The sequence below is a fragment of the Moschus berezovskii genome, chromosome 23 (genome assembly GCF_049115385.1).
Source record: "Moschus berezovskii isolate FMDL1 chromosome 23, NW_MosBer_1.0, whole genome shotgun sequence".
NCBI classification, from domain to species: Eukaryota; Metazoa; Chordata; class Mammalia; order Artiodactyla; family Moschidae; genus Moschus; species Moschus berezovskii.
This window is the reverse complement of record NC_142482.1, coordinates 32,016,781-32,044,071: the sequence shown is the minus strand read 5'-3', so window position 1 is coordinate 32,044,071 and position 27,291 is coordinate 32,016,781. Positions and strand designations below refer to the sequence as shown.

Sequence of the window (27,291 nt, the reverse complement as noted above, 5' to 3'; positions counted from 1 at the left end):
GAGGCTTTAGACCTTTCTGCAGAAGTCACTTGCATATTACACACTTGGGATAATGTCCATATTAAGTTTTGATCCCATTAGTTAATATGGTAGATATAAAACAAATTAGTAGAGCAGGTATTGTGTTTTCTCTTTCCTAGTTTCAATAAGTATAAAGTAAGAAATGTTTGCTGATGCTTTTAAATGGAATCATATATCTTTACTAAAGGTGAAAACTCAGAGTCCAACTACACCCAAGGACCCCTGCCTTTTTCAGCATCCCGGTATGGGACCAGTTAGCTCCATTAGAATCCTTTTTATGATAGCAAGCTGTCTCTATGAACTGATTATGTTAAGAGTTCTTCCTTGTGTTGACCAGGCATCTACCTTCCTATAGCCTGTTTCAGAATGGAATAAATATTCTTTATTATTAAAGAATATGCTTTATTATTAAAGGATATGGTTTCACCTGCATCCTTTTATACCAAGGTCTCTCTATCTCAGCGTTATTTGCATTTTGAGCTATAAATGTCTGTGTTGTGGGTCTGTCCTGTGTATTGTAAGATGTTTAGCATCATTCCTGATCTCTGCCCTCCAGATGCCAGTAATAGTCACCTCCCAGTTGTGACAACCAAAAATATCTCCAGACATTGCCAAATGTCCCCTGGGGAATAAAGTTGCCTTGGTTGAGAATTTCTGCTGTAGTCTGATGTTCAAACTGCCTTTAGCCTGTTTCAGAATGGAGTAAATGTTTTTCTCCATCAAACAAGGATATGGTTGCTTAAAATGTCACTTATAGAAAAATAACTGAATATAATCCCATCTATGGTATTCCTTTACTGTTTGACATCTGTAGGGTTTCCATGTGTGTTGATTCTTCTAGAGTTGGAATAAATGAAGGGCCATACCATTTCTAGGACTTTACTTCCCTGTGTATAAGATTTGTGTGCTGTGCCTGTCTCAGAAATGTAGTGAAAAGATCAAAGGATATGGACAGTTGAAGTCTTGCCAGATTACCATCCAATAATCAGGATGCCTTTTATACTCCCATTAGAATCGCTGGTTTTGCTTTGGTAAATTTGGCACTGTTAAGGAATAAATAAGTCCTGTGTTCCCAGCTTTTTGTTTACTAGTTATTGCTGTCTGTTCGGTTACATATTTCTCAAAGAAAGATTATATTGACTGGTGGTGGTGGTAGTGGATTTTCATACATTGTGATTGTGAAGACTGTGTGTCACTTTGGATTCCCTGTTGTAAATGTCCAAAGTCAATATTAGACTTTTCAGGGTCCTAGTTGGTCAATGTAAATACATCTCTAACTAAGTTATATCCCACAGTTGAGAAAAAGGCACTTTCCTGTGAAAAGAGGACTGGGAAAAATAAAAGACTTCTTATGAATTATTCCTCTGTGTTCAGATACGAGAGCCTTATGGTCATCCTCCCAAAGGTCTTAATGACCATCAGAAGATAAAAGAAGCCAGTGTCCCAGCAAACCAGTGACTTAGAGCCAATTACAGTTGTTCTTTGTTTGGAAAAGCAAGAAGCGCTATTTTCCTTTCAGCAACATGGGAAGCGTTTGGTCATATTTACCTAAAATGTGTGATACCTCCACAGAAGATGGGTAGCTTCTTATAATAAAATCACATTAGAGAATAAAACAGCTTACTTTAAGAAATAAAGCTAGAGAAGTGAATCAGAAACCAGAGGAACATATTTAAGGACCTCCTCCACCAAGTACATAGAACTATGAGAAATTTAAAAAGATGAAGGTACCGGACCTTTAGTGGGAGCAGCTTCATTCCATTTGGGGGAAAATGGACAAGAACCCCTACATGGGGTTTCATGTGCTTATGGTTGCTTAGTACTCAGCACGTGGTGCTCTGTAGATGTTTGAATGGGTGGATGGTTGAATGGGTGGTCTGGTGGATAGGCTGTTGTGGTAAAGTCAGGACTGTCAGAGGTGAACACACAGTCCTGTGGGCATTGTTGTTAGGGGTGGGGCTTCTGGGCAAGGGCATCATGGGAAGATCCCCAACTAGATTAATTGGAGAATAAGATGAAAAGCAAATGCAGTGCTGCATACATATCACATATGGAATTCATTGATGAAGAATTCACGTATCTTCATAAATCTAAACCAGCACATACACTGAATAGTTAGATACACCTGCCTCCTTAGCAAGAGGGCTCAGAGTTATAGTTATTTGTCTTAAAGTAGATGGCTTCCCTGGCAGCTCAGACGGTAAAGAATCTGCCTTCAGTGCTGGAGACCTGGATTCAATTTCTGGGTCAGAAAGATCCCCTGGAGAAGGGAATAGCTACCCACTCCAGTATTCTTGCCTGTAGAATTCCATGGACAGAGGAGCCTGGTGGGCTACAGTACACGGGGTCACAAAGAGTCAGACATGACTGAGCAAGCACACACACACATATGCAGATGGTTTTCCACACTGTTTCTAAGTGTATGGTTTTGTCTCATCTCCTAGGTAAGACAGACCCATGCCTGTGCCCGCTTGCCCATTATGTAGCCCAGGGTTCTCAACTGGGGGCAGTTCCTCCCCACCGCAGAAGTCACTTGACAATGTTTGGAGACATTTTTGCTTGTCACAAGTAAAGGGAGGGGGTGCTACCATGGCATCTGGTGAGTAAAGGTCAGGGATGCTTCTAAACAGACCCCATTCCCAAATTACCCGGTCCCAAGTGTCAATGATGGGCTTCCCAGTGGCTCAGCGATAAAGAATCTGCCTGCAATCCAGGAGACGTGAGTTCGATCCCTGGGTCGGGAAGGTACCCTGGAGGAGGGCGTGGCAACCCACTCCAGTATTCTTGCATGGAGAATCCCATGTACTGAAGAGCCTGGCCCGCTATAGTCTATGGGGTTGCAAAGAGTTGGACGCGACTGAAGCTAACGCCTTCGAAGGAAAGTTATGACCATCCTAGATAGCATATTAAAAAGTAGAGACATTACTTTGCGAACAAAGGTCTGTCTAGTGAAGGCTATGGTTTTTCCAGTGGTCATATATGGATGCGAGAGTTGGACTATAAAGAAAGCTGAGTGCCGAAGAATTGATGCTTTTGAACTGTGGTGCTGGAGAAGACTCTTGAGAGTCCCTTGGACTGCAAGGAGATCCAACCAGTCCATTCTAAAGGAGATCAATCCTGGGTGTTCATTGGAAGGACTGATGCTAAAGCTGAAACTGCAATACTTTGGCCACCTCATGCGACGAGTTGACTCACTGGAAAAGACTCTGATGCTGGGAGGGATTGGGGGCGGGAGGAGATGGGGACGACAGAGGATGAGATGGCTGGATGGCATCACCGACTCGATGGACATGAGTTTGAGTGAACTCTGGGAGTTGGTGATGGACAGGGAGGCCTGGCGTGCTGTGATTCATGGGGTCGCGGAGAGTCGGACACGACTGAGCGACTGAACTGAACTGAAGTGAACTGAAGGGACTGAGCACGCACGCACGCACGCACAGGTGTCAGTGATGCAGATGGTGGGAAAACCTGATGGAGCCAGAGCCTGCGGCACTGATGCTGTGTTGACAGCTTGGCAGGACACAGTTACCGGCTTTCGGGTCACTGGGCTCTTTCTTAGAAGGTAATCTCGAGAATCTCATCTGCTTTGCTTCCAGTGGGGATAATCTTGTTTCTGGGGAAGAAGGGAAAAGGGCACTCTGCTTGATGGTTGGGCTCTTTGCTGGCATTTTCTCATCTCATCAACCCTATAAGGTTGTTTCTTTCATTTCAATGATTAGGCAATTTAGGTTCCAGATACCCAATGACTGGCCCAGAGTTGATCCTTCTGATTGCAAACTCAGGCCCTTCCCATTGCCCAGGGGAATTTCCTGGGCAGATTCCCTGTCCAGATATCCACAGGATCCACATTCTTCACTCCTCACCTACAGGGCAGGGCTCACTGCTGCTGCAAATCTGATGACTGGTGATCAGGGAATGAGATCTTCTGATCTTAAAAAGTGAAGTTGCTCAGTTGTGTCCAACTCTTTGGGACCCCATGGACTGTAGCCTACCAGGCTCCTCCCTCCATGGGATCCTCCAGGCAAGAGTATTGGCGTGGGTTGACATTTCCTTCTCCAGGGGATCTTCCCAAGCCAGGGACTGAACCTGGGTCTCCCGCATTGCAGGCAGATGCTTTAACCTCTGAGCCACCAGGGAAGCCCTGATCTTAAAGTGGCCACTAATTTACTGTGTTGTTCCTGGCAAGTTGCTTCCCCTCCCTGGGCCTCAGTTTCTTTGTTTATAAAACAACAGAATTGGACTAATTAGTGCGACAAGTTGACTCACTGGAAAAGAGTCTGATGCTGGGAGGGATTGGGGGCAGGAGAAGGGGACGACAGAGAATGAGATGGCTGGATAGCATCACCGACTCGATGGACATGAGTTTGAGTGAACTCCGGGAGTTGGTGATGGACAGGGAGGCCTGGCACGCTGTGATTCATGGGGTCGCAAAGAGTCGGACACAACTGAGCGACTGAACTAACTAACTTCACCTGAACCAGAGTAAATTACCTCCATCTTCACTAGATCACAAAATTGGGCACACTTTTTAAAATTTTTAGACATTTTACATTTTTGTCTGTTCAGTGAGGCATGTGGGATGGGATCTTAGTTCCCTGACCAAGGACTGTACCTACTACGTCCCCTGCAGGGGAAGCCCGCAGTATTAATCACTGAACCACTGGGGAAGTCCCAAACTGGGCACACTGTTTTTGGAGGGTTTTTTCTTGGCTGTTTGTTCCAATGGGTGGTCTCCCTAGTTGTGGTGTGCAGACTTAGTTGCTCCGAAGCATGTGGGATCTGAGTCCCATGACCAGGGATCGAACCCGAGTCCCCTGCAATGGAAGATGGATTCTTAACCACTGGACCACCAGGGAAGTCCCTATTTCTTTTTAACGGGGCACTCTTTGAAGCATGTTTCTCTTTTGTTTGTCATCCTACACCTCATCCCTACTCTGTACCCAGGCAGGAACACACACACTCATATTCCACACACTGGGACTCCCTTAAAAGCCTAGTACAATGACTGGCTTTGAAAAACCTACTCCAGTTTTTTAAACTGAAACTAAAGCATACATTTCTCCTAAAATTAGTGCTCTAAAGCAAAGTCTCCAATCTAACGTTATCCCTAAATTGGACCTAAAATATCTAAGGAAGTGGAAGTGTTAGTTGCTTAGGCAAGTCTGAATCTTTGTGACCCCATGGACTGTAGCCTGCCAGACTCCTCTGTCCATGGAATTCTCCCAGCAAGAATATTGGAGTGGGTTGCCATTCCTTCTCTAGGGGATCTTCCCAACCCAGAGATTGAACCCGGATTCTTTACTGTCTGAGCCATTGGGGAAGTCCAACATATCTAAGAGTGTAGCTTATTTCTGGGAGGAAGCATCGATTTAGATTTAGTTGCTCAAGGAAAGAGCTAGGGTTTTGTTTCCTTTTTTTTTTTTCCTACTCAAGTAATGCTTGTTCAGTGTTGACAGATTAGAAAAGCACATATGAAAAAGGAACACTAAAATCACCTGTAATCTTGCCCCTTAAATGTAACCATTGAGAATATCCTGACTTTATATTCATCTAGACTTTTATTTTTTCTATTTGTGTATAAATGTGCATATTTCCGGAGAAGGCAATGGCAAGCCACTCCAATACTCTTGCCTAGAAAATCCCATGGACAGAGGAGCCTGGTGGGCTGCCGTCCATGGGGTTGCTACTAGTCGTACACGACTGAGCGACTTCACTTTCACTTTTCACTTTCACGCATTGGAGAAGGAAATGGCAACCTACTCCAGTGTTCTTGCCTGGAGAATCCCAGGGACGGGGGAGCCTGGTGGGCTGCCGTCTATGGGGTCGCACAGAGTCGGACACGACTGAAGCGACTTAGCAGCAGCAGCAGCAGCAGTGCATGTTTAAGTAAAAAGTAGAGCCTATATACTGATTATTTTTTCCTCGCATGCCTCAGAGGGTGGGACTTGGTAGTGAAGTCACTGAAACCTACCAGTCAGTAGGTGAGTAAGCCAATCTCTCCAAGACTCAGTGGGTTTTATTTGTTTTTATTTTTAAATTTTATTGAAATATAGCTCATTGACAATGTTGTGTTAATTCCTGTTATACAGCAAACTGATTCAATTATATATGCTTTTTCATATTTTTTTCCCTTTTGGTTTATCACAGGCTATTGAATACAGTTCCCTGGGCTATACAGTAGGATATTGTTGTTTATCCATCCTGTATATGGAAGTTTGCATCTGCTAATCCCAGACTCCTAATTCTTCCTGATCCCACCCTGGTTGGCAACCACATGTCTATTCTGTATGTTTGTGAGCCTGTTTCTGTTTCATAGATAAGTTCATTTGTGTCATATTTTGGATTCCACATATAAGTGATAGTGTATGACATTTATCTTTCTCTTTATGATTTACTTTGCTAGTATGATCATCTCTAGGTCCATCCATGTTGCTGCAAATGCAAGCCTCTGTGTTTTATCTGTAAAATGGAGGTAACAACACCTGCCTAACTCTACTCCTTATTGTGAGGACTCGATGTTACGTAAATTACCCAGCTGTCTAGTGTTGGCCTGTGGTAGATGCTAAGTAAAAGATAATTAGTTATGCCTCATATCGCCTTCTTTTTATTTCTTAACCAAACCAATAATCAAGGTTTGGATTCAGAAGGCCTGAGCTGCAATCAAAACATTTCTTTATCTTTAGGAGTTTCTGCCTAATGTTAAAGCCAATCAAAACCAAAATTAACAAGGGGAGATGCAAGAAAACCAACCCCAAGTCTCTTCTTAGACACCCAGGACACTTTGATCAGGAGTGTTTGTTTCACTCTTCGAGAATCTAATCCTCATCAAGTCCCCTTCCTGGTCCAAGAAGCTCTGATTCAGCTTTTCATAAAATGTAAAACTGGTGCAAAATAAATATCAAAATCTTTTTTATTACTTAGTTGGCCTTGGCCACAGCATCAGTGATTCAGTTTCAGAAGGACTTCTCATCCAGAATCGTCTGTTTCACTGTTAAACCTCCTGAGAGAGGACTGACTTCTACTTCCTTACAGTTAGAGAAAAAAATGTCTTAGAAGAGAATAGTTGTCCCATTTTTATTTTAAATTCTAAGAAGAAGTAACATTCCTAGATCAGAGATGGTTCTAACTGAATGGTTTGCAATGTAACTTCTGTGTTTAAGGGAGGAGATGGCTAAAATAATACCTAAGGGTGGGGAGAGGGTGAAACCTCAGAGCAGATAACACAGAAGTTACATCGCAATCCATACTTGATTCAGACCCAGGCAGTCGGGACGTAGGCACTAAAGTCCAAGAGGCCAGGCCCCGCCCACTTTGTGTACAGTATTGGGAACCTAGTGCTGAAGCGTCGATGAATGGGTTTCTGTTTTCTGATGACCCAAACCAAAAGGAAAACAGTATCTTTCATCCTCCTTCAGGAAGCATTTAGGAGTGCTTACTATAGCCTGGGCCCTTCGTTAAGAACCAATAATAGAAAGACAAATGGGACCAGTCCCTGCTTTGGAGGAGTTAACAGTTTACTGGGGTAAGCAATTCTGCACATTGTAAACAGGGCATTGCAGTAGAGCACAGATAGTACCCCGATGGAGGCATGGCCTGAATGTGCTGGGCAAGGAGGATACAGCCTTCTGTGCTGCCCGTGGTTCTGCCTCCTGACTGTGCCCAGATGGGTGAGCTCTGCTCGTTGAGCTGGGAGGTGTCTTCTCCTTTTGCACCCTGGAGGAACCAGGTCAGAGATCACCTCCTTTCCTGGCCCAGGGAAACTTTGGTGATGGTTGGTAACAGCTTTGTGTAGTCAACTGGGAAGATCTCATTGAGAAGATAGCATGGAAGCCAAAATCTAGGAGTGAGGGAGCCAGTTATTTGGGTATCAGAGCAAAGAGCCTTCCTGGAAGAGGGACACAGGTTCAGATCCCAAGGAGGAGTAGGGGTGCCTGGATGCCTGGAATGTTTGCTGGATGGCAAAGGAGGTGTGTGGCTGCAGCAGGTGTGTGGTTGAGTGTGCAGGAGGGGCTGGGAGGGGTGGTCAGATTGGGAGTCTGTTGCATACACGCTGTAGAGCCTTTTCTGTTCTTTAAGGGCTGTGGCTTCTGCTCTGTGTGATATGAAGTCATCTGGGGGCTTTGAGCAAGAGGAATGGCATTGTCACTCCAGCTGCTATATTGGGAATTGACCATAGGCTTTGGGGGAAACCAGTTAGAGGTTACTGCAAAATTCAAGAAGGAGATAGATGGTGGTGACTTGGACCATTTCCATCACCCTGAAAAGTTGAGGGGGAAAATGTGCAATGGGACAGATGAGGCACAGATCCAAGATAGTTTTTTGCTGATAAGATGTTAGCAAAGAGTCTCACTGTAATATAATTTATTATTACCATGAGTCAGACTTTATTTACAAGTTCTACTGACATTTGTTCCACCCTGACTGCCAGCTAGGTCCCCTGTTAGACACTTGGAACAGCAAGCACAATCTACCCCTTGAGACTCTCAGTGGAGCAGAATTATAGAACATCATCAGCACCATAAAAAACCCCAGCTGCTGCAATATGATGTTTTTACAAATATAGGGAAACATTAGCCAAAACATTGAGGATTTACTATGTGCTTGACAAGCCCATGTGTATGATTATGATATGTGATTGTTATAATTATTACAATTGGATGCTCTTCTTTATAACCCGACTAGACCGCTACAAATTAGGAAACTAGTGGCCAACAACCTAATATTCCAGCCTAAAAATGTTATTTCTGGGCTCTGCAATCCAGACCAGGACCCCTAACACCTTAGTGCCTCCCCAAAACCCATCATAGAAAATGCATGTGCTGTCTTTTCCAAACGTCTTCTCCCTTCATAACCCATGGAATCATGTTACTAGTCCCTTAATCTCACTGATTGGTCAGCCCATTTAAGTCCTATTTATTGCATGTCTGTTTTTCCATGTCATTCTTTGCCTTAAAGAAGGTTAAGCTGAAACGGCAGCTCAGCTTCGGAGATGTTACCGTCCAAATTGCATGCACTTTTCTGCCTCTGCACCTGCCTTGCGCTGGTTTATCCTTTTGACTGGCAAGTCCTGAATCCAGTTGCCCATATTGAATCATCAGGTAAGAGGTATATTTGTTCAAGAGCTTGAACTATCCACCTGTTGCCAGACTCGAAGTGGCCCCTGGGAAGTTATGTGTGGGATTGTCTAAGAAGATGCTGATGGAGAGCCTTAATTCTCCTGAGGGAGTGGAGGGGCCTCACTCTTTCTTCTTCCTACTGAACGAGAGAAAGAAGTGCCTTCTTCTTCAACATCAGGACTGTAAGACAGGGACCTCCCTGGCAGTCCAGTGGTTAAGACTCTGCACTTCCAGTGCAGGGGATATGGGTTCAATCCCTGGTTGGGGAAGTAAGATCCCACATGTGGCATGGCTAAAAGAAAAAGACTGCAGGACTGCTCAGATGAGGCCTTTTCAGACTTGCTGGAAGCTCAGTTTGCAATCACCGGGGAGAAGATCCACGCTGCCTTTTTTCTGCATCACTGCCCTGACCCATGCCCTCTGGGTACAGTAACACATCTCCCCTGGAGTGCCCTCTGAGGAACCCCAAACCTGCCCCCACGATGGTGAAGAAGAGGCAGGTGTCTCGATGAACAGGTGTAGTCCTGGTTGATGGTGGGGAGGTGATAGAAGATGGTGATTCAGAGTTTGGATCCAGAGGGAGACATCCTTTTCTAGCTAATGACGGGGAAAAGCAGGGACCAGCAGGCACTTGGAGTCCCAGGTAAGAACGGATGTGCATCCCTGCTCTTTCTTACCTTTTGTGGGGAGGGAAGGAGAGGAGGCGACAGAGGATGAGATGGTTGGATGGCATCACCAACTCAATGGACATGAGTTTGAGCAAACTCTGGGAGATAGTGAAGGGCAGGGAAGCCTAGCGTGCTGTAGTCCTTGGGGTCACCAAGAGTCGGACACGACTGAGCGACTGAGCAGCAGTGACAAAAGGAGGCAGAGGCTTGGTCAAGCCCAGGAGTGGTGGCCAGACTGGGACAGCCTTCTCTAGACAGGGACATCTATGACCCCTAAAAGGACCTTGATTGCAAAGTGATTCCTTCTGGAGTCTTGAGAATTCTTGCTGACTCCAGAGAGTTGGGCTCAGGAATTTTCTTGTCTGCTCAGCTGAGCAATGTTGGTGACCTCTGAAAGGTACTAGACTGTCTGTACCCACTGACCCGTGCACTTCGGGAGACATGACTTCTCTGGGTCTAGATGTGCAGGGTTGATTGGTGACTCCTGACTGTGACATTTACCAAAGATCTTTTATAACCCAGTGCCTTACAAATCTGGCCCTACTTCATAGCTGGGGAAATGAACACAACAGCAGAAGAGAGACTAGGTCTTCTGTCTGTTTGCATAGAAATGGCCTCTTATCTCACAGGTTCATTCCTGCAACAATACTTACCAGAAAGGTGAGGCATGAGTCATACCTCATTGGTGACTAACACAGAGGGCTCATAATCAAGTTCAAGGGGCCTGAAGCCTGATTATATTAATTCTCTCATTACTTTATCTGTAGGTTGAAAACAGGTGGCATCTTACGTGATGAGCAGATTCTTTTGCATCATGTGCTTTATATTGGTACAGAGTGGGAATTTCAAAACATGTTCCCTATTCCCCCATGTTTGAAAATAACTTGAAAGCTGTTATTGAGCCAGCAGAAGCTTGAGGACACTGCTTGATTCATCTGTCATCCCAGCCCATTCATTCTAAATACTCAAAAAAGAATGCATGAATATGTTTTAAATTATTAGAAATAGTTTATTCACTAAAAGATGAAAGTAATGTATAATTATTTGTATCATTTGTACTAAATGAATACATAGAAAATATGCTCATATAGCTAAAAGGTTTATCAGCATGGCTAGAGATGTCCCATTTGTTAATGGAGGACATAAAACCATAGAGGGTCATTTTCCTCACATTTGTACAATCCATCTCCAACCCCAGAAATAGACATTGGGACTATTTGATAAATGAACATCACCAAAAATGTATACTAAGATTAATAGCATACCATAGATTCTAATGCTCCTCTTAAAATGAAGTTGAAGAAAAATAGGAAGTGGCATCTGTAAGTTCTGAACCATAAAACAGTATCATCTAGAGAGTGGCCATTCAACCTGGCAAGTCTCCTACCTGTCTCTTTTTTTTCATGAGGTGTGCTGATCGATGGCTAGAGAATGGGAAATCCAGAATCCTATCCATTAGCTGTGGGCTGGTGAACCTTTTCTTTTTTAAAACTTTACTAAAATATAGTTGATTTACATGTTGCATTTAATTTCTCCTATACAGCAAGTGAATCAGTTATACACACACACACATTCTTTTTCTTATTCTTTTCCATTGTGGTTTATCACAGGACAATGACTAGTTCCCTGTGCTATAAAGTAGGACCTTGTTGTTTGGTGAACCTTTTCTGCAACCATCCTGGCACTCACCAGCCACAGGGCCCTGGAGACCTATACTCAAACCTGAGTCAGCTCAAAGTTTTCTGAGACCTTCTCAGGGGTCAGGTGTCCTGGAACTGGCAGCCTTGCAGTCTCACATTGACCTGGGCTCCTGAACGCTGGATAAGGCTTTTTGGTAGAGCAGGTTTTAGAGGACCAGGTTTTACTCTGAGGTGAGTGGAAAGGTTCCCAGAGCCTGGGTGGAACTGACATCTCATAAGAGGAACCTTGTGCAACATGGAACCTCCCCATGGCTCCAGAACTGAACACTCAACTCCAGAAATAGTACTTCCCAGGCAGCTGTGGGTTCTCTGGGGCTCCTCACCAAACTGTGGTTTGAGTCCCTGTGGCCACACCATGGTTCCTGTGGGTGAGGGCAACAGGAGAACCCAGGCTGCTCATCACAGAAAGCCTACCCTTCTGTCCTCCGGACTTGAAGTCTTGCTAATACATCACGAAGGCCACTCAGCTGACAGTCTTCAATGGGAGAGAAAAAGCCTTTTGTAATTCAAAATAGACCCTTCAATGTTAGCCTTATCAGTTCAGTTCAGTTCAGTTCAGTCGCTCAGTCGTGTCCGACTCTCCGCGACCCCATGAATCACAGCACGCCAGGCCTCCCTGTCCATCACCAACTCCCGGAGTTCACTCAAACTCATGTCCACAGAGTCGGTGATGCCATCCAGCCATCTCATTCTCTGTCGTCCCCTTCTCCTCCCGCCCCCAACCCTTCCCAGCCTCAGAGTCTTTTCCAGTGAGTCAACCCGTCGCATGAGGTGGCCAAAGTATTGCAGTTTCAGCTTTAGCATCAGTCCTTCCAATGAACACCCAGGATCAGTCTCCCTTAGAATTGACTGGTTGGATCTCCTTGCGGTACAAGGGACTCTCAAGAGTCTTCTCCAACACCACAGTTCAAAAGCATCAATTCTTCGGCGATCAGCTTTCTTCACAGTCCAACTCTCACATCCATACATGACCACGGGAAAAACCATAGCCAACAAAGGTCCGTCTAGTCAAGGCTATGGTTTTTCCTGTGGTCATGTATGGATGTTAGCCTTATAGGGAAAGCTTTTTAAAGAACTGTTTCAGAGGAAATGCCTTGGATTTCACATCTATACAGAGAAAAGTGGTATGATCTAGTGTGCGTGCATGCTAAGTTGCTTCAGTCTTAGTGTCTTAACTCTTTGGGACCCCACGGACTGTAGCCCGCCAGGCTCCTTTGTCCATGGGATTCTCCAGGCAAGAAGACTGGAGTGGGTTGTCTGCCCTCCTTCAGGGGATCTTCCTGACCCAGGGATTGAACCCGCATCTCTTATGTCTTCTGCATTGGCAGGCAGGTTCTTTACCACTCGCACCACCTGGGAAGCCCATGATCTAGTGTAGATCTGCTAAAACTCCTCTTCGGGCTTGAATTTGGGTAACCAGAGTTAGCTAACTCTAGGGAAGGGGCAAATAACCACAGTTGTCTGCCTGTTATAGGTGGTGGTCATAACACACCTGTAAGTCAAGTCAGGACACGAGTTTGAGTGAGTTCTGGGAGTTGGTGATGGACAGGGAAGCCTGCTGTGCTGCAGTCCATGGGGTCGCAAAGAGTTAGACATGACTGAGCGACTGAACTGAACTGGTCAAGTCAAGCTACCTTGATTTATATGATCACTTGATCCTTACAGCTGTCCTGACGGCTGGCCAAGGGATTGTATCCCCACTTTACAAATGAGGATCAGAGAAGGGGGTAAAGGGCCTAGAGCAGAGTAGCACAGCTGGTAAGATGTGCAAGTGGAACCCTCAGCTCAGCACCAGGGTCCATTCATCACAACCACTGCCTTCCTTGGAGCTATCGCCTACGATTCGAACATAAATTGCTGACTGTGTGTCAGGCCAGGTGGCCTGGTACCTTAGCCCAGTGCTTCTGACAAAGGGCACAACTTATCAGATTCAGTGGAATTGAGGTGAGGCCTAAGAGTCTCATTCCCAATCTTCCATTTGATGCCAGCGATGCTGGTCCATGGACCAGCTTGAGGTGGCGAGACCTTATGAAGTGAAAGGCTCATCACTGGCAGGTGTGTCACACGCCAGTGTGGAGGATGTAAATGACCTTCTTCTCATGACTCAACACCTTTCTGAGAGATGCCCTACGAAGTCAGACGCCATATATACCATAGTTGGCAGTGTCTACGTGGCAGAGGCAGAGTGTGATAGGAAGCATGAAAGACTGTCCAGCAAAGTAATCACCTCTCACAGGCCAGAAGAAGGAATGGAGCAGGCTAGCGGAATCCAGAAAAGTGAGTCCAGATGCACTGATATGTGGTCTCACCATGCTGAAATTAAATGTGGACTTGACTGTGGATTAGAAAGGAAAAACAGGTGTGTTGAAGGGTTTTGGCGCCAGAGAGAGAAAATATTTCAAGAATGGGTGGATAAAAGAATATATGCCATAAAGCATTTAACAGGGACAGAAGAGACCCAGTGACAGTGTAAAGTTTAGTTCTGGTCATTTTCACAAATAGTTATTGAGCTCTAATCATTGCGCCAGACATTGTGTTAAAGATCCAAGGATACAAAGATACGGATGCAGCTCTTATGAGATACTCTTAGGAGACAGAGTAGTAAGACATAATTTTAGTCTAATGTGATAGGAAGGAAGATAAAAAATATATACAGGGAATTTATTTAATACTGAGGGTGAAATGACTAAGTCTGGGGAATCAGAGAAGGTTTCAGAGAAGCCCTGACATCCAATCAAGATGTTAAAGGTTGAATAGGAGTTTGCCATACTGCTAAGTCACTTCAGTCGTGTCCGACTCTGTGTGACCCCATAGACGGAAGCCCACCAGGCTCCCCTGTCCCTGGGATTCTCCAGGCAAGAACACTGGAGTGGGTTGCCATTTCCTTCTCCAATGTGTGAAAGTGAAAAGTGAAAGTGAAGTCGCTCAGTCGTGTCCAACCCATTGCGACCCCACGGACTGCAGCCTACCAGGCTCCTCCATCCATGGGATTTTTTAGGCAAGAGTACTGGAGTGGCTTGCCATTGCCTTCTCCGCACGGTAACTTAGGTTACATTTAATCCAATTTAAAAATTAAACGACTACGGTACAAACTTCTTTGTAGATTAGAAAAATCATAAGATTATGTACAAGAAACTGTGTCACTACTGCTTCATTCATTTTACTCAAAAACATTTACTGAGGGCTAAATAATAATAGATAGGTCCTAGAAATACACACACAGACAACACTGCCCATAAAAAGCTCATGATTTGGTAATGATTAAAAAGCAATGTCATAATTATAACAGCATTATACATTAGGCATGATTTGATAACTAATCTCTAAAGATGGCCCCAATAAATCATGCTTTCTATGATCCATGACCTTTACACAGAACTGTCCCATAATGAATCTGGGTTCGTCCTGTTTGATTCCCTTTAATCAACAAAACGTGGCAGAAGTAACACTGTGCCAGCCTGGGGCCTAAACTCTGAGGATGCAGAAGCTCCTATTTTTGTGCTTTCAGGAGCCATGGCCTGCTACTCACCAGGAAGTCAGGAATACACAAGCTCCTGGGCCCCAAACACTAGTATTTACCCTAACGATAGGTGGGCAGCCGTCCTGACTGACCAATGTCAGTTTCGACCTCCCCGAGCATCACCGACGCGGGAGGAAACTGAGGCCGGGGGGTAAGCAGTCCCTCGCCCAAAGTCACGGCCCGGCGGCCGCCCTCACCTCAGCGGCGCCGGGAAGGCGGCGGGCTCCACGTCGGGCAGCTCGATCTCGGCCGACGTGGTGGCCACGCCGCCGTTGAACATGGCGTCGAAGACGGCGCTGCCGGCCGCCAGTACGAAGCGGTGGGCCGGGATGCGGGGCGGGCCCTTGCCCGGCACAAAGCGCACATCGCTCAGGAGCTCCGAGTTGAAGAGGAAGGCGAAACGCTCCTTCAGCGACGCCTTGGTCGCCTGCCAGTTGTACAGCGGCTCCCGCTTCAGGGGCGGCAGGGGCCCTAGAGAGGAAGTCGACGGCGCCGGCCCCGCGGCGCCCGGCTCCGCTTCAGCCCCCGGGACCCGCTCGCCCGTAACTGCTGGTCCGAGCGAGGCCATCCTCCAGCGGCGCGGCTCTAGGAGTTTGCCATGGGGATTTCAAATGCAGGGAACAGCATTTACTAAGGAGCAGATGCAAGAACAGCCCACTGTGCTGCTCAGGAGTGCTGGAGCACATAGAAGGGAGGTAACTTACAGGGAAAGAGAAGAAGAGTAGGAAGCAATGGACCTTCAGATCACCGAGGGTTTTTATCACAGTGCCCGGGAACTTGGGGTTCAACTTCTACACCTATGAATCTCTCTTGAGTTTCAGCCCCCACCCTCCAGTAGAGAAAAGAAGCCACCCCACACTGGAAGGCATTGTAGATTTAAATATAGCCTACAAACTGCCTTCCAGAAAGATTCCAATACATGCTGTTTTCAAGGAAAAACAGCTGGTGGAAGGAAGGCATTGAAGGATTTGAAGACTTGCCTGGTGAGATTCATACTTGAAATCCTTCCAGAAACTGTGTGAAGGATACAGTGGAAGGGGTGAGGATCCAAGGTGAACAGGACGTTCAGGAGAGATGGTGACGGTCTGGTCAAAAACGCTGATGGTGTCAGTGAGACAGTTGAGCTAGCAGAGCAGAGACACACTGGAGAGAGAATGCTAAGCTAAACACAAATGTTAGAAATTGGAGCTTGGTTGGATGTAGATGGCAGGGGAGAAATAGTTAGGAGAGTAGCATAATTCCGAGGTTTCTGACCTGGGATCCCCAAGCTATGGAGTTGTGGAGTTGTTGCAGGCTGTGTGGTTGGAGGGTGAAGTGGGGGAGCTGGGAGACAGTCACGTAATTTCACTGTGGACCATGGGCTTTGCTGTTCCTGTGGGAAGGTTGGCAAATGCAGATATCCAGTGGGAAGATGTGAGCCCAAATCTGAAATATCAGGTAAAGTTCACATTTAGGAAAAACAGATTTAGGAAGTGGTCTTTAATATGCTCTGGATAGGAGTAGCAGGTAAGGGCAAAGCTACACATTAGGAAGTGATGATGATCTTAAGCATCTTAGGAGGAGGGGGATACCGACTGCCATCTTTTTCCTCACCCAGTTTTTCACATACAGAGGGTCTTCAATAACTATTTGTGTATTTTACTAACTAGTGAAGAAATGAAGGCCAGAAACTATGGGTGGTCACTTGATTCCCTCCAAGTTTCTTGGCATGATCAAGTCTGGGGAGTCATGGATGACAAGTGAAATAATATTGACCTGTTTTCCAGCATGGGTCAGTAAGATACAAGCTCTGATGGGTGCTGCAAACATCGGTCAAACTAAAATCCCCAGAGGAAATGGATTTTATTCCGTCGGTTGTACAGACTTGATGTTTGATTACACAAAAAAGGTAATGTTTTAATACCATTTATCCTTATATTCTAATATTGACTGTGGCTATGGTCCATAAGAAGGTTTTGAAAACTGACCATGCTCTCACCTGAGAATGACTCATGTTGTCATTGGTATGATTTCATGGCAAGCCTTTGGCTGGTGAAGCCATTCCTCAGGTCACTGCTGTCTTCAGATTAACTTATCTATAAACTCAGTTTTCCTCCCTTCTCTAATGTCTGAAACCAGGCTGCTCATACTTTCTTTTCATTCAAAAAGCATATTGTTATATTTCTATTCCTTTTGACTATATTCAGTCACCATGGCAACTTATCAAAAAAAGCTGTCTGGACCTCTTCATGCACAACAGAGGTATTTGGGTCCCCACTAATTAAATATGCAAAACAGCTGTTGGAATAGGTTTGAGAAGCAATTTGACTAAAAGCACACTCATTTCCTTCCTCTACAGGGCACCTTCTTGCGTTTGTATTATCCATCTCAAGATGATCATCACTCTGACACCCTTTGGATCCCAAACAAAGAATATTTTTTGGGTCTTAGTAAATTTCTTGGAACACACTGGCTTATGGGCAAAATTATGAGCTTATTCTTTGGTAAGATTTCTGTTGATCCTGCTTTGTAAGCTCTAGACTATAAGGAAAGCTTGAAAACAGCAAGAGTGTCAGGCAGTAAAAGACCAAAGTAGATTGTCTCCAGTCTAAACATCTCCTAAGATGATAAAGTATTTCTTAAAAGACCAGGTAACTATCAGGGAATCAAGGGTTCTTGTTTTGTCTGTTCTGAATATGACAGGGTGAGTGGAGGGAGTGGAAGTATCAGACTTTCAGACAGACTCTAACATCTTTCTATGGGTGGTCAGATTTTTCCTTCTTCCATTCTCTGTGGGGGCAGTAATGCGATGAGAACAGCAACTGGGCTGTGTGACCTTTCCCTTCTATACTACATGCCGAAGTGTTTTCTACAGTTGGGCAAAGAGAGAAAGAAAGCAGAAGCCACTATACCTCTCCATATCCTAAACCAAGGAGTGAAAGCTAATTTCTTATTTATCATAAATGAGGAAACTCCACTCTCATTCCCATAACCACCCCCAAGGGGCCAGCCTCTCTCACTAAGACAATCTGATGTGCATTCATTCACTTAGTATGTCTACATTTCATTAATATTGGCTTTTGTCCTTCTTTATCTGTCTCACCAGATACTGCTACTCTCGACCTGGTGTTAACTACATCTTCACATTTCCCCCTCAAAACTACCTACACCTTTTGGCATTCGTTTTAAACGTCTCCTTGGAGTTTTCATAATAGCCCTCTTTATATGAGAAATGATGTCTTTAATTACATAATTACATGTCTTTATGATGCTGAACAGTTTATGGGTCACTGCTATAGCAATCATTACATCCAGTTTCCGTGGGCACACCTCCATTGTGTTGATGAGAAAGTGGAACACAAATAATTGATGATAATGATGACCATAATAAGTGAGAGGTGAAGGAAAAGACCATATCCTCCATTCTGAGCCCTTCACTGTGTGACTGGATAGGTGTGCTTTACATGTTGTTCAGTCGCTAAGTCATGTCTGACTCTTTATGACCCCATGGACTGCAGCACACCGGGCTTCCCTGTCCTCCACTGTTTCCCGGAGTTTGCTCAAATTCATGTCAGTTGAGTCAGTGATGCTATCTACATATATTCCCACTTAAATATGATTCTCACGAAACCCCCATGAGAGAGCTATATTTTCCTTCATTTTACTGAAGATGACTCTGAGGCTCAGAGAGTTCTCTTGACCTGCACAAGGTTAGTAGCTCCTCAGTGGCAGAACTTCATCCAAAGCCACATCTGAGGGTGAAATCTAAGGTCTCTCCATCTTTCTCTTGACCTTGATCAAATTAGAGTGGGAGGAGTTTCCCATTTGAAGATCCTGAATCTCAGTATAATGCTCCTGAGGTTTACTAGTTGTTTGGTTTCAGAATATTCCCTTTGAAGTTTTGCCAAGATCTGGGATTGATGATAAGGAGCAGCCTTCCTGAATACACCTCTCAGTAGGAAATGTCTCACCTCAAGTTCAGAGCTGACAGTGAGAACTGATAATTCACGATCCTATGGTCTTAAGAAGAAAACAAGTGGTTCATGCCCATGCTTGGTGGTATCTAATAGGAGACTTTTGTTTACATGAATTTACTATTGATGCATAAAAGAATAAATTCCATGGGTCAGGTTTTTATACTCAGGAGATGTAAGTTAAATTAACCAGTGATATTCAAGTCAGAAGAAGACACTAATTATCATCTCCCACTGCTCTTTAGGTTCAGTGACAACTCCTGCAGCCTGGAATGCACCTCTGAGGACTGGGGAAAAATACCCACTAATTATTTTTTCTCATGGTCTTGGAGCACTCAGGTAAAATGTCAAGGGGCCGAACAATTTTAGCCTCCAGGGATCAATGACTGAATGCATTCCCCCTCAAAAACAAAACAAAAAAAGGGACAGCAGATTTTGGAGTGTCAGGCTGGTCCTTGTCCTTGGAGTTCCTTCAGAAATAGCTGCTGCTGCTGCTAAGTCGCTTCAATCGTGTCCGACTCTGTGTGACCCCATAGATGGCAGCCCACCAGGCTCCACCATCCCTGGGATTCTCCAGGCAAGAACACTGGAGTGGGTTGCCATTTCCTTCTCCAATGTGTGAAAGTGAAAAGTGAAAGTGAAGCCACTCAGTCGTGTTGGACTCTTCGTGACCCCATGGACTGTAACCTACCAGGCTCCTCAGTCCATGGGATTTTCCAGGCAAGAGTACTGGAGTGGGTTTCAGAAATAGCTGTGATCTACTAATCAGTCCTTAGCCCTGTCTTTTCCTGCCTCCAGCCCATGGAAATCAGCCTCACAACAGAGAAGAGGGGCAGTTGCAATTTGGGTGGTTGTCTTTCTATATAACAGGATTTACACTCTCAACATCATTCACTGTATTAGTTCAGGTTCTTCAAGAAATAGACACTATGATTAGATTAGCTATGAAAGGCATGTGTTGGGAAATGCCCATGAAGGACAGAAGGGAAGGAGCAGAGAAGACGGGGAGAGATTTCAGCCGGTGATGCAGGCTGGACAGTTGAATGGGAAACAGAAGGGCTGGGTGTGAAGAGTGTGAGTGTGGTACAGTTCTAAGAAAAACTGGGCCAGGCTGATGGAGGGAGTGCTTGACCAAGATTTGCGCATCAGATTTCTGCATCTCATAGGAAAGGGCCTATGGTAAACACACGCCATGTCCTGCCACTGGAACCAACCTACAGGAAGCCTTGCTTTTACTTGGACCCACTGGGGCAGGAGCTGGGTGGGCTCTTTAGTCAACTGTGGTCTCTGGATCATGACAGGTAGCATGTTTTCATGGCTACCACCCCATCTGCTTTCTTTTGACATTTTCTCAACTCCCTTCCTGTCTTCTGCCTCAGGGTTATAAGAATTTTAGAAAAGAAAAAGTGGCTTTTAGCTGGTAAAAAAAAAAAAATCAGCTAGCATCTGCAATGAGAAATTTTCACTTGTTTAATTGTAGTCCAACTAGTTATTTGATTCCTATGAGACCAATGATTGGCATCTTAGACTCTGAGGACCACATTCAGCCTGCTGCCTGCATCTATGTATAAAGTTTTATTGAAACACCAGCCACACTCATTTACTTTCCCCATTGTCTTTTCTAGTCTTGTGCTACAGCAGCAGAACTGAGTCTTTGAGACAAATAACGTAAGGCCCACAGAGCTGGAAGCAATTACTTTCTGGCTTTTTACAGAAAAGGTTTTGCTGATCCCTGTACTAGATGATTTTTCCTTCCTGAGTTGACCTTCCATCATCAGGAGTAGAAAAATTGATACTCATCTACCTTCTTTTTCTTTATGGCCATTTACTATGGAATACATAATAGGCAGGAGTTCCCTTTTGATCCGGTGGTTAAGACTTTGAATCCTGGGGGTGCAAGTTCAATCCCTGGTCAGGGAGTTAGGATCCCACACGCCTTGTGACCCAAACAGAACAAAACCAAAAGCAGAGGTAATATTATAATGAATTCAATAAAGACTTTAAAAATGGTTCACGTCAAAAAAAAAAAAATACATGATAGGAGAAGAAGATTGTGCAGAACCAAGATGTGGAACGGATTCTAAATGTAGTTGCTTATTAGCATATGACTCTTCAATCATCTCACCCTGTCTAGTCATTTACCTAACAGCTGACTTGTGTTTGGTATTTCCACTGTTTTAGACATGGTTATAAGCACTGAACATGTGTTAACTTACTAAATCCTTATAATAATCCCACCAGGTCCCAGATGTTATAACATCACCTTTCTGCAGGTAAAGAACCAAGGCAGAGAGAAGATAAGTGATTTATCCCAGGTAGACAGCTAGTAAGTGAAGGACCCAGGATCCAATAACCTGCAGTGGTCAGAGCGTAGGTCCTGTTGTCTTAAGCATCACATTGTACAACCTGCCTATGTTACATATTTTCCTATCACGACCTAGTAACTGGGACTTCCCTGGTGGTCCAGTGGTTAAGACTCTGTGCTTCCAACAGGGACATGAGTTCAATCCCTGCCCAGGGAACAAAAGTCCCCATGCCACTTGGTGTGGCCAAAAAAATGGAAAAAAAAAACCACCAAAAAACCCTATAACTATTCTAAAGCCAAGACTTTATTATCTGTCCTCACCGATGAGGACAGAAATGGAGTAATGTAGTTATTTAAAGTCATATAACTGGAAACAGGCAGAGCCAAGATTTAAACCCAGAACTCTCAAAGGCAATATTTATAATCACTGCACCAGAGTTTCTCAGCCTTGGTTCCCCGGATGCTTTGGACTGGATCATTTCCTGTATGGGGGTAGTCCTGTACATCAGAGAATGCTTTTAGCAGTATCTCTACCCACTGGATGGTAGCAATATACGCCCCTACTCCTGATAACGAAAATACCTCCAGACATCGGAGAAGGCAATGGCAAGCCACTCCAGTACTCTTGCCTAGAAAATCCCATGGATGGAGGAGCCTGGTAGGCTGCCGTCCATGGGGTTGCTACTAGTCGGACACGACTGAGCGACTTCACTTTCACTTTTCACTTTCACACATTGGAGAAGGAAATGGCAACCCACTCCAGTGTTCTTGCCTGGAGAATCCCAGGGATGGGGGAGCCTGGTGGGCTTCCGTCTATGGGGTCACACAGAGTCGGACACGACTGAAGTGACTTAGCAGCAGCAGCAGCAACTGTCAGATATCCCCAGAGGACTAAAATCAGCCCCCTTTGAGAACCACAGCCCTGTGCTTTACCCCAGGGCACTCCTACAAGAGTATAATTACCATCCAATTCCCAGGTTTTATTTGTGGATCCCTTGTAATTGTGACTGGTAGTTGAATGCTTCTCTCATTTTTGTTTTGAAGGACGATTTATTCTGCTATTGGCATTGATCTGGCATCCCACGGGTTTATAGTTGCTGCTGTAGAACACAGGTACGTCACTTGGTATGTGGCTGAGCGCTAACTTTCTTAAAGGTTTATACAAAGTACTGTTAGAGGGAATTCCTTGGTGATGCAGTGGTTAGGACTCATTCTCACTGTCGAGGACCCGTGTTCAATCCCTGGTTGGGGAACTAAAATCCTATAAGCTGTGCCACTCAGCAGAAAGAAAAAAATACTGATAGAATTGTCAACTATGGTTACCCATGACTGAGAAAAAAAAGAGACTGAATTAGATTGTCATGTATATAAAAAAACAGCTAACATTTCTAGAGTTCGTGTTCATATACCATCATTGAGTTCATCATTGTGTTCATTGAGTGTCATGTTCATATCCCATCTCATTTAATCTTCTTAACAATCCTTTAAGATGTTACTATCATTGTTTCAAGGGAGGCAGACTATGAACCTGAGGAAGGGTAATTTGCCCCAAGCTACACAGCTAGTAAGTGGTGGTGCTGGGATCTGATTCGAGAGAGAGTGTTCAACTCCAGGGTCTCCCAGAATTGTGAAAACAGAGTGCCTTCTTTACAGGCAACAATGTCTTTTTCTTAGAACTCCCTTGGGGGCCTCTTTGATTTTAAAAAAATGTAGAGGGGAAGAAGGGATGTCAGAAAGAGTCAAGGATGGGGGTGAGGAACACGGGTGATATAAGTCATTGATTCTGTTTGTATTGTAGAGATGGCTCTGCATCCTCGACATACTATTTCAAGGACCAGTCTGCTGTAGAAATAGGCAACAAGTCTTGGCTCTATTTCAGAACCCTGAAGCGAGGAGAGGAGGCGTTTCCTTTCCGAAATAAGCAGGTACGTTAAGGAAGAGAAGAGGTGGCATGCTGACCAAAAAGTGTAGGCAAAACGATGACATTTGTTCACTTAATTATTTTACAGAGGGCAGACTGTGCCCCGAGGTGTCCTTACTTACCATTCCCAACAGATATGTCAGAAGATTCCCTGAGTGATCAAATTCCCTTAATGAAATATCTGGATCACAGTGAAAACAAAGACCAACATGAAAACCCTAGGAGATGAGTGAATATTCAGAATTCTTTTGTGTTAGAACTAAAGTCTACTTTTCACTGAGGTGCTGGAGAATATTATTAAGAGTTCAGGCCTTGGAATGCAACTTGCTTTGTTTGAATCCTGATGCCATTACTCTGCAGGTGCAGTGGGCTTATCTTGGACAAGTTACTTATTCTTTTCGTTTTGTTTCCATGTTTTATCTGTTCTGAAATAATGAACATTAACAATATCTCATATGAGGCTTTGAGGAAGACCAAGTGAATTAAAGCATGTTATTTTCTGTGCCAAGCTTTATGGCTTCCCAGGTGGCTCACTGGTGAAGAATCCATCTGCAGTCCAGGAGACCCGGGTTTGATCCCTGGGCTGGGAAGATCACCTGGAGAAGGAAATGGCAACCCACTCCAGTATTCTTGCCTGGGAAATCCCATGGACAGAGGAGCCTGGTGGGCTACAGTCCTTGGAGTCACAAAAGAGTTGGACACGACTGAGCGACTAAACAACAAGCCAAACTTTATAGTGGGTGCTTTTATATGTATTACTGCATTTAATCCCACTCGCACTTCACTGAGGTGGACATTATTATACAATAAATGGGAGCTCAGAGAGGTTAAGCAAATCCTCTGAAGTCACACAGTGGGTAAGCAACAGAGCCAGGATGTGGACTAAGCGATAACTACCTGCAAAGCTGGTGCCTGGTCATTATGCTAGGTTGTGTTCTATAGGCAACCACATTTTTTTCCAGTGTTTCACCTTCTACACAAACTTTAAGTGTTACAACTTTTTACTTTGTCATGTCCTACTTCTAATCATCCTATTAGTTACGGCAACGAGCAAAGGAATGTTCTCAAGCTCTCAGTTTGATTCTGGACATTGATCACGGGAGGCCAGTGACGAATGTACTAGATTTAGAGTTTGATGTGGAACAGCTGAAGGTGAGCTTAAAACAATTCATTTTCCCTTGGCCTGGACTTCTTTATTGCTCTTATTATTGTCTGTTTTACTGCTGTAATACAAGGTACAACATGATAAAGGGCTGCAAAAAAAAAAGAGTACTGGGAAAGTATTCCAACAGTGAGAAATGTGTTAGGTTGAACTATGTGTGCAATTGCCACCAGCCACCTTTGATCTACAAAAAAAAAAAAAAAAGGTAATTTCGTATGTTCAATATAATATAAACAGTGGAAGTATTGTAATTTCTTAGACAGCTCCTGCGTCTTTTTGAGCTTGATTCTGAAACACTGCTCAAAAGTTTTGGACAAAATGTTGGGGTAGGGTGGAAGAACATCACAGTGGATAGTGTGCTTGAAGACTCAGAAGCGTGTGGGGGGTGGAATACAGGGCAGGGAACAAACTGAGAGGGTGGTCTGTCCTCTGGACTGTGAGTCGTTTTCGTCACTCAACTAGCCACTCCTATCTCTGTGGCTTTGGACGTGAGGTCCCCTTGGTCTGACTCCCCATCCTCCTGACTCAGATCTGCTTAATCATCAACCTAAGTCAGGCATCTCCTTATCCGTGAAGCTTGCCCGGGCCCCACTGCCCATCTGGACTGGGCTAGCCATCTATCACACATGCTCCTTGGCACCACCTTACCTCGTCTGCATCGTGTATCTGTAACTCCTTCCCCAATAGACTAGGAACTCGTGGGAAATGAACCGCGGTGCCTGGCGCAGAGCAGGTGTTCAATAAATACTCAGAGAATGGACAAACTAATGAATGTGGAGTGTGGGAGAGGGAGCGATCAGCAATGACATTGATGTTGCAAGTGTGGGTGATGCAGAAAGCCATGAAGTTCACTTCTTTATTTGAGGTTTTTGTCTTGGTGCTGAAACCAAAGAAGTTTTTGTATATATATAGATACAACTTATATATATAAGTTTTATAATAAGTGTATATATATATGTTTTTGTATAGACGTGTTTGTGTATATATATATACATATATATAGGCATGTATATATACGTACATATGTATGGGTGTGTGTATATGTGTGGGTGTGTGGGTGTGTGTGGGTGCATGTGAGTGTGTATGTATTTCTTTTTTAAGAATCAAGGTACTTAACCATGCCTGTGAAATAATAATCTTGTGATTCACAAAATCTCTGCCTATCCTCTGAACAGCCTGTGAGATACTTATGCATTTATATCATGCTTTTTTCACTTAGGACTCTATTGATAGGGATAAAATAGCAGTTATGGGACATTCTTTTGGTGGAGCCACAGTTATTCAGACTCTTAGTGAAGACCAGAGATTCAGGTAAGAGAATAAGGCTGAGAGAGAGAAGGCTAAGTTATTGGAAGGGGGGAAGTGATAACACATGTGATAATATAGAATGTATCCAGCTCTTAGTGAGGAAGAGATCTTTTGGAGTTCAGGAGTCCATTCTTTTGCCTCCATAAAATCCTTCAGATGAATTTTCCTAAACAGACACATCTACTTTGGCTATTGAAAATTCTTCCCATCTCTGTTTTTCCTCATTATTATTTATCAGTTCAAGGGCTTATCATTTTCATTTGGAAATTTATCTTTATATATACATATTATCTGTGACATAATGATTGTAATAATAATGTTGTCATCTTATACTATTTTCTAGATTCCCCAATCAGCAGGGCATTTAAAAAAATTGTTTTACATTTAATTTATTTACAGTAACTCACATTTGCACTATCTCAGCTCCAGGTTTTCACACATGAAATTTTTACTGAGAACATACCACCCTCCTCCAAAATTTATTCTTTGGATCTCAGCTTTGACATCCTTTTCTCTCAGAAGTTGACTCCAATTCTATGTTAGATGGGCAGGGCATTTTTAAATTAATTATTTTTCCATCTTTAAGATTGAGCATGGGCTAAAATTACATAGCTACTGGAGTGGAAGTCAGGACCCCAGTCTTCTAACTTGAAGCAACATTTTCTTTCTTGAACCGTTTCATCCCAAACTGATGAGATCACGTAGAATCGACCATGTAGAAAGTAGGTAGGATCATTCGTGAAACTTTAGCTCACATTTCTTAAAAGCTACTTCAACATAAGAAGATTCTCTTCTTTCATCCATTTAGCACATAAAATAAAGTCTCCAAAAGGCCAAGAAACATTGGATAACTTAACTTTAAAAAAGAAAATGAATTACATTTTCAAATGCTTTTCTTCAACTCTCCCAGGGGGAGTAAGTACATGACAGGGTTCAGAAGAACTGGAAAGGCAGGGGCAATAGTGCATAGACTATCTTTTCAGACACCCCACAATTCTATAGAATTACTTATTTTAAAATTTATCTTGAAGGATGACAAAAAATTTTAAATGTTTCTAAGGGCTGTAATTCTCAAATGCCTCCTAAAGAAAATGGTGATGTAATTACAAGTTTGCTGCCTTGCAAAGCTAATGATAGCCCCTTTCCGCACTGAAGGGTGATACCTCTTCCGCCCAGTGAGATCACCCATAACAAACTGGTGAGGTGTTTTTCTCTGAATTCCTGTGATATTAGAAATCCCTGTATGCAGGCAGCATGTAACCAGCCTTCTTCCATCAGGTGTGGCATTGCTCTGGATGCATGGATGCTTCCCGTGGGTGATGAAGTATGTTCCAGAATTCCTCAACCCCTCTTTTTTATCAACTCAGAACATTTCCAAAATCCTTCTAATATCCTAAAAATGAAAAAATGCTTCTTACCTGATAGAAAACGAAAAATGATTACCATCAGGTAAGTATCAGTAAGTGACATTACATCATCTGAAACGGAAACCTGAAACTTGGATACACAATCAGTGAATATCATTGAGTAGCTCATCTAGAATTGTTCAGTTTGTCCTTTAGACTTGGAATAAGGGAACTATTAGGTAATCTCAGTTTCCAAGTGCATTTAGACTTC

General features: G+C 43.9%; 1 protein-coding gene across 1 annotated transcript in view; it reads left to right on the top strand.

The window, feature by feature from the left end:
* Positions 1 to 27,291, top strand: part of PLA2G7 (phospholipase A2 group VII) — a 37,245-nt gene that overhangs the window by 6,206 nt on the left and 3,748 nt on the right. The window contains 8 exon segments of the mRNA XM_088831035.1: positions 16,792 to 16,913; positions 17,364 to 17,508; positions 19,224 to 19,317; positions 22,328 to 22,396; positions 23,082 to 23,208; positions 24,243 to 24,356; positions 25,586 to 25,677; positions 26,953 to 27,123. Coding sequence (XP_088687161.1) covers positions 16,818 to 16,913; positions 17,364 to 17,508; positions 19,224 to 19,317; positions 22,328 to 22,396; positions 23,082 to 23,208; positions 24,243 to 24,356; positions 25,586 to 25,677; positions 26,953 to 27,123 — 908 coding nt within the window. The 5' untranslated portion in view covers positions 16,792 to 16,817.